General features: G+C 36.5%; 1 protein-coding gene across 1 annotated transcript; it reads right to left on the bottom strand.

The window, feature by feature from the left end:
• Window positions 1-322: 322 nt before the first annotated feature.
• AMBN (ameloblastin) lies at window positions 323-11,963 on the bottom strand. The gene is made up of 9 exons (XM_072773936.1): window positions 11,910-11,963; window positions 8,496-8,546; window positions 7,156-7,203; window positions 4,922-5,158; window positions 3,979-4,017; window positions 3,656-3,715; window positions 3,526-3,570; window positions 3,073-3,117; window positions 323-1,328 (listed from the first exon to the last, which is right to left on the bottom strand). The coding sequence occupies exons 1-9, from the start codon at window positions 11,961-11,963 to the stop codon at window positions 792-794; spliced, it is 1,116 nt and encodes a 371-aa protein (XP_072630037.1). The 3' UTR covers window positions 323-791.
• Window positions 11,964-13,136: the final 1,173 nt, after the last annotated feature.

Raw genomic sequence — 13,136 nt, 5'->3', positions numbered from 1 at the left:
GTGGCTGGCTGTCTACTTATCAAAAGTCCCCATTGTAAGCTCTGAGGGAAGGGACTGTGTCCCTGTTGCCTAGCCAGTGCCAAGGACATTGGTAGAGACTCCATAAACTTTCCATGAAAGAATGAACAAATTAAATAAAATGGGCTAAAGAGTAGGAAGGGTAGGGAATGAGTATGCCTTTCTTAACTATTTGAATATATGTAAATAATAAACATATAATTCCTGATATTTTCAATGAGAAAAATTCTTTATTTAAAATAGGCTAAGTGTTTTTAGTAGATTAAATAAAATATTCTACAAATGAGAATTTTAAATCCAATATACCAAACTCAGTAATACCAGTCAGGGATTGCTCATCAATCCCTGTTTCATAATGTTTGAATGATATATCTCATCATTCTTAGAATATGTGCCTTTGCTTAGGGAAACATTTCCAAAGCAATGTCACATTTCTTGGATATAACAGTATCATGCTAGTTAGAGAAATTCCATAAGGCCTAGGATAGCTGAGAGACAGTGATTTTCCAATGCAGAGGCCCTTAGACTTGCTCTGATGTTATTAATAGTATTTCTAAATCACAGAGACGGTCGACACATTTTATTTCAAAAAGAGAATGAAAGCAAGAAGGGGACCTACACTATTTCTAGCCACTTGTATTTATTAATATATGCTTAGCATTTTTAATGCCTTTGGTGCAGAAGGATAGGAAGTGTGTTAGCAAAAAGATATACTATGGGGACAAAGCTGGGGAGCCTGTGCATACAGAAGGTAGCTGATAATCTTAAGGTTCTCAGGGCTCTTGGAAATGCCACCCGTCATGCATAATCTGGGGCTGCTGGGCCTTGTTTTCTGGCATCAATGTTTGCTGAGTGTCTGGGATCACTGTGGTATCCGTGGGCGTTTCTTCCAGGGGTGTGGTCACATCAGCACCGTAGGTCTCATAAATATCAGCTAATTCAGGGGTCATCAGTGGGTCAGCGTCTGCCGGGGTGACCCTGGGGGGTCCCCCGCTCTGCCCTGCAGGGCCTCTTGCCAGGCTGGGATCATTGTCCTTTGGATGAGCAAGAAGCCCTCCTAGGGCACCAGGTGCTAGCTCGGTAAGGAGAGCCGGGTTTTCTGGATTGGCTGGGTTGACATCGGGCATGGGGGAGCCTTGTGCCCCTCCTTCTCCCTTCTCAGGGCCTTTGGTCCCCGCGACTGGGGAGTCAAATTCCAGAGTAAAGTCCCCGCCCATGCCTGGATTGTGGGGCATCCCTCCAAGGTTAGGCCTCATGCCTCCAAATCCTGGGAACATGGCTCCATAGGCCATGGGGCTTCCTCTGCCTCCCTGGAAAAAAAAACCATTGACCAAAGATAGGGTTATCACATATTATTAAGTATACCATGCAATCAGAATTGGTCAGATTCACCAAGAAATCATAAAAAACTGATAGGGAACAATTGGTTGGCCGATAGCTTTGTGTAAGCACGTTTCTTACTAAACTGGCTTTGACATAAAGGAGAAGATGCTGACTTCTCTGGATGCTCACTTCTGTGAAAGACAGATGGAGACCCTTTGCCATGTCTGGCTGACAACGTAGGAATGTCAGAAGTGGGGACACAGGGCAGAACAAAGGCTATGGGCAAAGGTAGTTTGAATTATATTTAAGAAAACAATAAGTAGCCAAAATAGGCAATACCATCCTAAAAAAAACAAACAAAAACAGATCCCATGGCTGAGTTTGTTGAGGGTTATTTTTAGAGAATTATGTCAACATCATTTCTCAAATGAATGAAGCCTCACATAACACTTCCTCTTTCTTTCTTTCTTTCTTTCTTTCTTTCTTTCTTTTGGAACATGTGTAAGAAAAAAGAAGCTTGATTTCTCTGGAAGAATGGAAATATTTTCTTCCTGTAGACAGAATTGTAGAATTGTTCATGTTTCCTTTTCCTGCCTTTGCTGTTAAAAATGTCCAACCCAGTATCTTGGGCTATTTACAGAGATTGTGCAGTTTTGTAACTTGCATATTTGTAATTTCATTTAATTAATGAATCTTTTACACTTTTAACTCATTTTAAATTATATCTTCAATTTTTTGGTTACATTTATTGTGAGATTTTCATAAGCAAGATCTTTTGAGCAAGAGGCAGAGTATAAATATATTCATTAAAATGTTAAGATGATAATTAACACTTTCTTGAATTTTCAGCCAGTTGTGTTGGTGGTACGTGGATGCAATATTCTTTTCTCCTACCTTTCCTTAGCTCTACTCTCTCAATCTCCCCTCCTCACATCATCTCCTCAAGGGATGAACTATGAACCCCTGGGCTGAGCTAACTGCCTCTCCCCTTTTCCTCTCTCATAGCTCTGTTGCTCATTATCATATAATTTTAACACTATCTGCCTTTGTATCTATCTTTTCCATTGATAAGACAGTAAACTCCGGGAAAACGGAAATCTTGTCTAATTTATCTTGCCTCTGTAGTGTCTTTCTATGCATCTAGTTCTCAGAAGGCACTCAAGAATGTTGGGATGCGAGTTTTCTTTCAGTGATATGTAATGTCACACTGGTTTGATGCATGCAATATTGCAATAGTGTTGTATGGTGACAGATGGTTACCCTTGTGGTAAGCACAACATAATATATAAACTTGCTCATTTTCTTTTTCTTTTTGATATCTCAATTTTGAGGTCAAAATTATTTGCAACACTGTTGAATTTGTTGTTTTGAGGGGTTAATTGTTCTAGAAGAAGTGGGAACTCTGTACTAATCACATGTATCTTTTTTGGTTTGAAGCATTTGCTATTCAAATGATAATGGCTTTTCAAGAGAGGTTTTTCTTCTGCTCATATTCAAGAAATGGAACAAAATCCTATGTTCTAGAATGGTCACTCTCAGAAATGACTATGGGAAACATGGGGAAGTCTTTGCACTTTGTGGAAGAATGAAGTTTTTGGTTTTGCAATAGAATCATCTGAGTTCTGTGCAATGTATTCAATGACTTTCATGGCCAATGCTTCTTGCAGCAAGTCATCTGTGACTGTTCTCCCAGGACCACTATTTTAGGAAAAGTTGGAAGACATTACTCACAGCCATTTCTTCTGAGCTCATGATGCCAAGTCTGCCAGGAGCGTTCTGTTCAAAAAGGAACAGTGCATCTTATTACAGAAGATTCCTATCATCCTATTAGCTACTCAAGACAATGCTAAAAGTCACTTAGTTTTTCCTAAAGCCTTAATATTAATGCTGTGCCCAGAATCAGAATAAAGTAGAGAGATGAGTCATTAGTGAGTAAATGTAGCCAATTTGGATAATCCAGAAAGAAAATGTACCTTTTTAAAAAATGTCGTTGTGTGTGTGTGTGTGTGTGCCCGCGTCTGGCCAGAGTTATTCAAATAGAAAGTGTGCTTCCTTGCTATTTCAGTCACCAATTTAGGCATTCAGAGAATATGAACTCTTTTGTGTGAGGCCTAGATTTTATAACTTTAGCTCTTAAGATAACATTTAATTTAAAATGATACTTTCTGTAGGATACAGACTTACCAATTGATTTGCTCCATAGGACATGTAAAATATTCCCGGATAAAGCTAAATATAAATACGACAATCATTATTTTCCAAAAAAAAAAAATTTAAGTAAATTGTAGGTAGAAACATATTTTTAAAAACTTACCGGAGATGGTTTATTTTGTGGCATTGGTCCCCGAGATATCAAACGAGCTATTTGGAACACCTGGAAGTGGTTGAAAATAGAATTAGTAATTCATTTTTGCAATAACATAGGCAAACCTCTCATAACAGCCATTTCTAAGAGTTATAGGAAATGCCTTTTCAGGTGGATTAGAATAACAAATAAGTATTTGATATTTAAGAAAACAAAAGAAACCATTAAACTTCATTATTCATGGATAAATGGGGCAATGAAAGTTTTTCACTCTTTTTTCTTAAGTATAGATATTTCTCCCAAGAAAGTATCTCACTGAAATCTATACTTACTGATGGACCTTGTGGTTCAGCAAAATCCATTCCTGGTAGCTGCATTACAGATAAACATTAAAATTACTAAACCATAAAAATAGAACTGGGCACACTCCTTCCTTATTTATGACTAGGATAAAACAATTTAAAATGAGTTTCCTCATTTTAAACTCATTTAGTTTTTCAGTTTCATTTAGTCTTGAGCAATACACCCAAGAGATAACAATTACCTTTCACTGGCTTGTCTCAAATGCACGGGCAGGGAGATGAGGCATGTTTACCTCGAACTTGCTTGGTTTCGCAGAGTAGGAAGTAATTAGTTTTGGAATCAGAGCATGCCAGGTTTATTTGAGTCCTGACTCTATCACTCTACTTTTTCTTAATACCAGCAAAATTTATAACCTGTTGAAGTCTTTATAACCTGTCTTCTTTTTAAAAAGGATGATGATATCTATCTTTTTAGGAATGTGATCAGGATGATATGGTGTAATGTTAAATGCCTGTAACATACTGGTTAAATGGTACCTTCCTTTTCTTCCACTGCTCTTTTCTTTACATTATTACATGATTGTCTTCTCTCCATCAGACAGAGAAATAATAATCCAAAATACTACATGCAGTGCTGTGGGCTCAATCGCTCTTCTCAATCCAGCACTGAAAAAGATCTTGATAGGAAGCCATGGACTTCTCTGGACTGTCCTATTTCCTCTGAAAGCTTTCATCTTTTTGCAACTAAGAAACTAAATTTTACAGGCACAGGATTTTTAGAATCCATGCCTTAGCTCTGATGGCAAAGGACAGGAATGGATATTTATATTCTACTCCCAGACATGTCAACTCTGAAAACATATTTGTATTGTCATATATTAGCCTGAGAGTTCTGATTATTTAAATGTGCTCTGCAAATCAGTTTTCCTTCATTGAGTTAGTGGGTAACACCAATTTGACTTGAGAGACTTACCTCCGCCTTCGGTGGCTTATCTGATGGTGCCACCTGCTGTTCAAGCATTGGCCCCTCTGTTTGCTGCAAGGGCGGTTGTCCTTGGTAAACTGGAGGCTGAGTTCCCCTCTTCTGGGCGGTGTCCTGGATGTCAGTTACAATAGCAGACTGGAGGAAGGGTTTCTGTCCTGGCTGTTGAGGCTGCAGGGATGGCTGCGATGGGAGAGGTGGGGGATGCACAGGCAAAGAATATTCATACTGCAGAGAAATTTGAAAGGAGTGTCAGGAAGCCATAGCTCACTGAACTATGGTCTCTAGAGCAAAAGGACTTGAGGAACTTTCTACTCTCAAGAGAGTCTGAGGGAATTGTCTTGAAGTTGTAGGAAGCACCAATTTATGTAATTTATTACACCAATAACAGTCAGTGTTATTTGGGGCAGTCTGGTGTGTCTCCCTTACTTCCTTTGGGACTATCTGTGCTCAAGAATATGGAAAGCTATTGGACTTCTTGATAGAATGGTCATTTCCTCCCCTGAGTTTCCTTGGATATGTCTATTTTACCACTCTCATTGGATTACAATACTTTGTTATATATCTTTGCCCCCAGTCCACTGACAAATGTCTTATTTGTCTTTATAGCCCTAGGACTTAACATGGTTCCTAACCAGTGCCTGGCACGTGACAAAAAATATATTTTTTGGAGTTAATGAAAGGGGAAAGATCATTAAGTAAAATACTAATCAAATTCCTGCATTGTGGAGCCCATTTTGGAAACAATCAAGTGGAGAAACAGTCACTTTTTACATAATTTATTGTCCCACTAAATGTGGCTTGGTGAGTAATGCTACTTGTCGTGGAAGGCCACCTGGAATCAAAGATTCCTGTTAAAACAACCATGTTTATTTGCTCCTTTTTGAAATTAAGTGTGGTAAATGGCTCCCTGTTATTTTTAAGTCATTTTCAAGCTCCTCAACGTGGTATGGAAGTCTCACAATAATCTGGCTCTGCTTTGCCTCTTCAACTACTGTGCATCTCTAAACTCCTGTGGCTTTTATTTTCTATACCTCACAATGTAGTACCTTGCAACATGTTGTCTTATCATATCTCCCAATCAGAACCTTGGAACTGTTATTGAATAATTGAATGTTTTCACTTTCACTCCCAACCTACCAATTGACTTATGCATTTATTAGACAACTAATAAATAATGGTTAACTGATTGGTGTATTTGTTGATTGTTGTAGGGTTCAAGATATTTTGGCCAGGGCTTTGGCATCATTTTAAACATGCCTTTGAAAAATTATTTTGGGAATCCTGACCAAAATGAGGATTGTTCAGGGCATAGTCTGTTTCCATCTTGAAGGTACTTTACCTATTGCTATTGCTCGTGTCATTAACATAAGTCTCATTTTTGGAGACCATATCTTCCTATGTGAAATGAATATATAAATAGGTCAAAAGTTTGAACTACTTTATTTTAAATTTTCCTAAGTACTAAAAACAATGATAAGTTTTGATTGGTTAATATTTGGATAATTTTTTGTTCATTATTATTATTGGTCTGTAGCTAGTTTATGACAATTTAGAGAAGGCAAATAGGGGAATAGTTTTAAGCTTGGAGTTTCAAGCACATTGATACAATTAACTTACCTGTTGAGTTTCATGTTCCCTTGGTCTCATCCATGGGAAAGAAGAATGCGGTGGGAGGAGACCATGCATCCACAAAGAATTAAATGATTTTCCAAAACCAAATCTTGAATACTAAAGACATGCAGGGGAAAAAAAGCATGCTTATATTTCAGTATTGGCTTAGTTTTCATGTTCTAAATATCCATAGAAAGTGTAGAGATAGCAAAAGTAAGTGTGACATTGGTGAATTTAATATCGATGGCTAAATACTTTCTTCCAACACTTACTTTCCATTCTGAGTCAACTGGAATATTCCCATAAACCTACTTGAGATTTAGCTTTTTAAGCTCTCATATTTTGGGCCGTTTAATAAAATTGATGGTACAAAATAGGATTTTTTTTTTTTTTTTTTTTTTTTACTCAAGAAAATTCAATATTGCTTTACCTACCATCCCATCCCAGGATCTTATTTTGTTTTAGGTTATTTCAATTATTCATTTTTTTCTTCCAATATTTGGGATAATGTCTATTCACTACGTATGTTATGAATTTTTATGTTGCTATTAATATCACTACCATCACCACCATTAATTCTTGCAATAAGAAATATTTGAAACTATGGTTACCTGAGAAAGCATGTTTAATCCCTGCAAACTTCCCAACTGTCTCATTGTCTGTTAAAAGAAAAAAAAGTGTGTTAATGTTTGCCCCAAATATTCCTTTTCTGTATGATACAACTGTTTTCTCAACATATGGTATTATTAGCACAAAGTTTGTGGTGTGTCAGTTTGAATAAAAATAAGCACAAATCATTACTGAAAAGTGGAAATGTTAAATGTGGTTGTGCCATTGTTGTTATTGCTACTAAGTTAGTGAACTTGATTTATTAATCATTAATCAAATTAGGAGGTCACATTGAAACATTGGAAAATAGCTCATGCAATGAAACTGAAATTTGATTGTGAGAATATTATTTCATTGACTCTCCCTCCACCCTAACTTAACTTACTTTGCCTTTTATAAATCTAGCAGCCAAACAGGGAAACAAAACAAAACAAGACAAGACAAGACAATATAAACCTTACCTCCTTTCCAAATAAAAAAGGCCTCAAAATAATGAATATAAAAAACATTGGGGAAAATGATGGAATCTGCATAAGTGGTCAAGAATGCTGCCAATTCAACAAAAAGTCAATTTCAATTTTATGGGAAGAGGTTTAGAGTGCTTTGAGTTGATTTTAATCTAGAAAGTGAGAAAAAAATAACTCAATGAAATTAGCTTCCATTTGAAATCAGCTGCTAGCCTATGTAAGTATTGATTCCCCTACATTGTCATGATATAAACAACACTTTGCAAGGTCTTATGAAAAATTTATAATCTCATGAATATCTTTCTACTCATAACTCAATATTTTCTATTCACATGGTCGAATATTTCTATTGTGCTGAGATTTTCTAAACAGTGTTATTAGTTATGAGAACTGCAGGAAGAGAGACACAAGGTATGAAACAGGTACCACAGAACAAAGCTAATGTTATTTACAGTAGTTCTTATAAACAACTACATTTTGTAAGGTAAATTTTCTTCATGGGAACATTGTCATATAAGATACTATAAGGTGATAGAATTAGATATAAACCATTTGTGGCTTCAGAACAATATGTTTTAATTAATTAATTATAATTAGTAATTATATTATGTAAATATAATTCATATTAGGTATTCAATATAAGTATTGATCTGATTCACACACAGATGACATTCTAAAGACTAAAATATCTGAGAGTTTAAACTTGCAGTAAAATGATAAGATGAGGCTCTAATAAATGTCATAACATTTCTCTGGTGCTTCTCTAGAATGCCCCTGACTTCTGGCTGGGAAAACAGAACCAGCCCCTGGTATTTCTCTCTTACTAGGTCCATATAAATGTAAAAATTATATGTAAATACTCTGACAGTACCTACCTCCAGGCTTAAACTAGCCATGCCTGGTGTCCCAGGTTGCTGAGGAAACACCTAGAAGGAAATAAGAATAATTCTGAGATCTCTGGTAGAACTTCCTTAAATGTACACTGGAAATAAAAAGCTACCCAGGGCATAAAGACCAGCTGAAGGCTTTTGACATGAGCTTTTAAGCAGAAGAAAGAAGAATTTAAATTAATTGGGGAATTAACATCGTATGTAATAATTTTGCTTCCACATGAACCATCTACCTGTTGTATCTTAATGCAGAGAAATTTGATTTCGTTGGAGGTTACATCAAAAACAAGAAGTAAAATCAAGCTACAAAATAGAAAACCAAGAGTACTTTGTATCCTAAAAATCATCCCATGGAGAAGCTAAAGGGACAAACTTAACCTCAATTTTCTTGTGCTTTTGGCAAACCTACATGCTTCTGATTAATGGAATGTGGCATGGGATCATGGCATTCAGCAAAACCAAATGCAAAACCTTACTTGCCATCTAGTCAGGGGGCTTCAACAAATCCTCTGTCATCTTTTGTGAAAGATTATTTTATGTATAAGCTTATTGCTCTATGTTTATATTTTTTGGATCGTATTCAAAAGATTTTATTTATTTATTCATAGAGACACAGAGAGAGAATGAGAGGCAGAGACACAGGCAGAGGGAGAAGCAGGCTCCTTGCCTGGAGCCTGATGTGGGACTCGATCCAAGGTCTCCAGGATCACGCCCTGGGCTGCAGGCGGCGCTAAACCACTGCGCCACCGGGATTGCCCCATATATATATATATATATATTTTAAAGATTTATTTATCTATTTATACAGAGTGAGAGCGAGCAAGAGAGAGAGGCAGAGGGAGAAGCAGGCTCCATGCAGGAAGCCCAACATGGGACTCGATCCTGGGTCCCCAGGATCAGGCCCTGGGTTGAAGGTGGTGCTAAACCGTGGAGCCACCTGGGCTGCCCCAAGATATATATATATATTATACCCCCCGCCCTCCTCCCCTTTCACCACCCCTAGTTCGTTTCCCAGAGTTAGGAGTCTTCATGTTCTTCCTCCCTTTCTGATATTTCCCACCCATTTCGTCTCCCTTCCCTTCTATTCCCTTTCACTATTATTTATATTCCCCAAATGAATGAGACCATATAATGTTTGTCCTTCTCCGATTGACTTATTTCACTCAGCATAATACCCTCCAGTTCCATCCACACTGAAGCAGATGGGGGTATTTGTCATTTCTAATGGCTGAGGAATATTCCATTGTATATATTGACCACATCTTCTTTATCCATTCATCCAAGATATATATTTTTAAAAATAAAAAACATTCTAGCATCAAGTATTCCTGTGCTTGATGTGTTCATCTAAAAGTTGTCAAAAATACAGTTATACTTAAACTAGGTTTTTAAAGTTAAGATATTTTTCTTTCTAAAGCAATCCTTATTAATGGCACAAATACCAGTAGAAAAACATGAAGAATGGAAGAATAAGAATTAGAGTACGTTTTGAGGGTCTCTGGTTCTTTGGAAATCCTTACTATTGGGGTCACTGGTTCTTAATGCCTTCCTTCCTTCATTTATATCACAAATATTGGAGTGTCCACTAAATATATTGGGACTATTTATTTTTTATGAGTAAGAAGCTCAGGAACAGTTTCCTGAGTATGTTATCTACCCTCTACTTTCTGCTTTTTTATACGGGTAAAATCTCACCCTCTGAATCATGGTGCAAATTTTTCCAAATAATTCAGTTTTAGAAATGGATAGCTGGAAAGGAATTATAAATGTGTAGCAAATACTCCAAGCAGAGGAAAAGATTAGTTGTGTAGACATGAAGAGTGAAGGGTGTGTGTGTGTGTGGGGGGGGCAGTCAGCAAGTTGTTCAGCATTTGAGGAAACTGTGAGATTAAAACCTTCTTTCCTGCCACTGGCCAGTACACAAATAGGGTATCTTGGACACATCCACCTCCAGGACAAAGTACACTTTGCTTTCCATTTGCTCCAAGTCCTCATCTAAACAATATTTACTAAATTCTTTATAGATCTTGGAAACTAGCCCTTTCTCTGATACGTCATTTGCAAATATCTTCTCCCATTCTGTAGGTTGTCTTTGAGTTTTGTCGACTGTATCTTTTGCTGGGTGTTATTCTATATGTTGGCAAATTGAACACCAATAAAAAATAAATTTATAAAAAAATAAACAATATTTACATGAATGTAAATGGACAGAGGATACATTTCCAACAAAGAAGTAAAAGGAGAAGAACATTTAATTTGACGAGCAGTCAGGTGGCAATCCTAAGCAATTGTATTCCTCAGGGTGGACCTGACTGACACAGGCGTGGACTAGCATAGGTTCCAAGAGTGTCAAAGTATTAGACAGATAGTGGATGGCTGAGGCTGACCCCAATGTCAGTATCATACAAAGGTAAGCTAGGGTGGCCACTTCAGTTTTTCTTTCACTTGAAGTTTATGTTGAGTAATGGAATAGAACTCTTCTTATTTGTAGAATTGAGATTTTTATCCTTGTAATCAGTTTTCTCCCCCTCCTCCGAAACATTTAACTTTAAAAAACCCAAGTAAGCTAAACTTTTTTTCTCAGGGAAGTATTTTAAGGTTTGTTTGGGTCTAAACTATGAGTTCCTCTAGACAAGAGACCATGTCATATTTACCTTCATGCCCCCAATGCCCAGCACATCGCTGGATACGTGGCAGGTGCTAAGGCATATTTGCCAAATGCACATAGCAGCTGAATAAAATCTTCATGGAAACAGAAACATAGCTTATTGGCTGGAGTACAGTATTTTGAGGATTGTAGTCATCTGAGATCATATCAATATGTGATACAGTGAACCGTGTAGGCCTATAACATAGAATTAGCCCCATTGCCATGGCATGTTTTGATTTAAGAAACTTCAGCTCTCAGCCACATAATCTCTTCTGATCAGGCAAATCTGTTGGTTAGTTACTGTCTTCAAATGGAATTACTTAGCTCTGTTTTATAACCATCATAACTTGGCTAAATATTCTTCTTAAAATGAAGAAAATGTACTTAACCTTTGTGGAGAAACTTCTCTATTTCAATTACATAAAGGTCACAAGTAGTTGATAATAAAATTGTGTCATGATGTTGTGGAGGCCACGTAAGTCCTTTATCCTTGAATGATGGAATAAGGCTGCAAAATTGCCTTTGGAATACTTTAATATCTTTTTGAATAGAAAAGTTATATATTTGACTTGTTGCTTTTGGATAGTAAGACTGATTTCTGGATGACTATTACGTTTGACTCAGTAGGAAGTCTACCGCGGGATCAATTCAAAATGAGTCCATGCATGGACTTCAGCCTATATCCTTCAGTATTGTTCAGTATCCAACAATGTCTCTTTTAGGGTACAATCTACAAAACTCTGACTTACCGGCACTGCAGAACTCATTTTCAGGAGACATAAGATCAGTACTAGGTCCTTCATCTTGAAAAGTGGGATCTGAAACAGAATTAGGTTGGAGAATTAAATAAGATCAATTTTTATTTCAGAACAGCCAGAAGACAATATTTCAAATGAGCCACATCTCTGTTCTTGCAAACGATCAGTTTCAAAGAGCAAAAACAAAACACAACTAAATGTTTCAAAACAACTTATTTGTATTTACTAGTTTTTGGAATGAATTGACAATTAAAAAACATCTAAGTACTTTTTTTTTTTTTTTCCAAAGGAGCCACAACCTAAATGAACATGTAGGAACAACTTCTGTGCTGTGGTCTTTAAATGTTGTATTACGTTTTGTAAATGAACTATGAATTTGAAAATCCTTTCCAATATGTAAAAATTTGGTCTATTAAATATCATTCACATTACTTTCTTTCAGAGTAAATTTCTAAATGCATTTGAAATATAATACAACCAACAATTATTTTATAGCAAACCTTTATTTGCAGGTATATTGGAGTATATGATTCTAGGTTTCAGTTACCCAGATAAATATGCTCAAACCTACATTTTTAAAAATAAGAATGAACTGAATATTTTAATTGTCTTTGGTATTAGTGGGAAATATGTCTCAAAACTGAGTTTTCTTCTGTCTTTATATTTTAAATTTTTAAATTTTTTTAAAAAAGATTTTATGTACTTGAGAGAGAGAGAGAGAACAAGCAGGGGAGAGACAGAGGGAAAGGACGAGGCAGGCTCGTGGCTGAGCAGACAGCTTGATGCAGGGCTTGATCCCAGAACCCAAGATCATGACCTGAGCCTAAGGCAGATGCTGAACCGACTGAGCCACTCAGGTGCCCCAAGTGTTCCTCTTTCTAAAATGAATTATCTCTTTAAGTTTATTCCATAACTTGAAAAGCCTCTTTACTCTTACATGAACAGAAATCTGACTAGTCAAGAGATTTGCTCGTCTTTTAATACCTTTCTAAATTAGGTACTGTTACTAATAATCACAAATAATAATAAAAAAGTCTACAGATTAGTCTTATTTTCTTTAGCTGGTAGGGTATTAGACATGTCTTCTCTGGAACATGCTAATGGTTTACAATAAAGTATTATTCAGCTTCTGGTGACAAATAAAAATCCTCTTTATAGAAGAAGATGCCTGGAGATAGAAAAAAAGAACGTATAGGAATCACATGGAAATCATAAAAT

The sequence above is a fragment of the Canis lupus genome, chromosome 14 (genome assembly GCF_048164855.1).
Source record: "Canis lupus baileyi chromosome 14, mCanLup2.hap1, whole genome shotgun sequence".
In the NCBI taxonomy this organism is placed as follows: domain Eukaryota; kingdom Metazoa; phylum Chordata; class Mammalia; order Carnivora; family Canidae; genus Canis; species Canis lupus.
The sequence above is the reverse complement of the archived record's forward strand: the minus strand, read 5'-3'. Positions and strand labels throughout refer to the sequence as shown.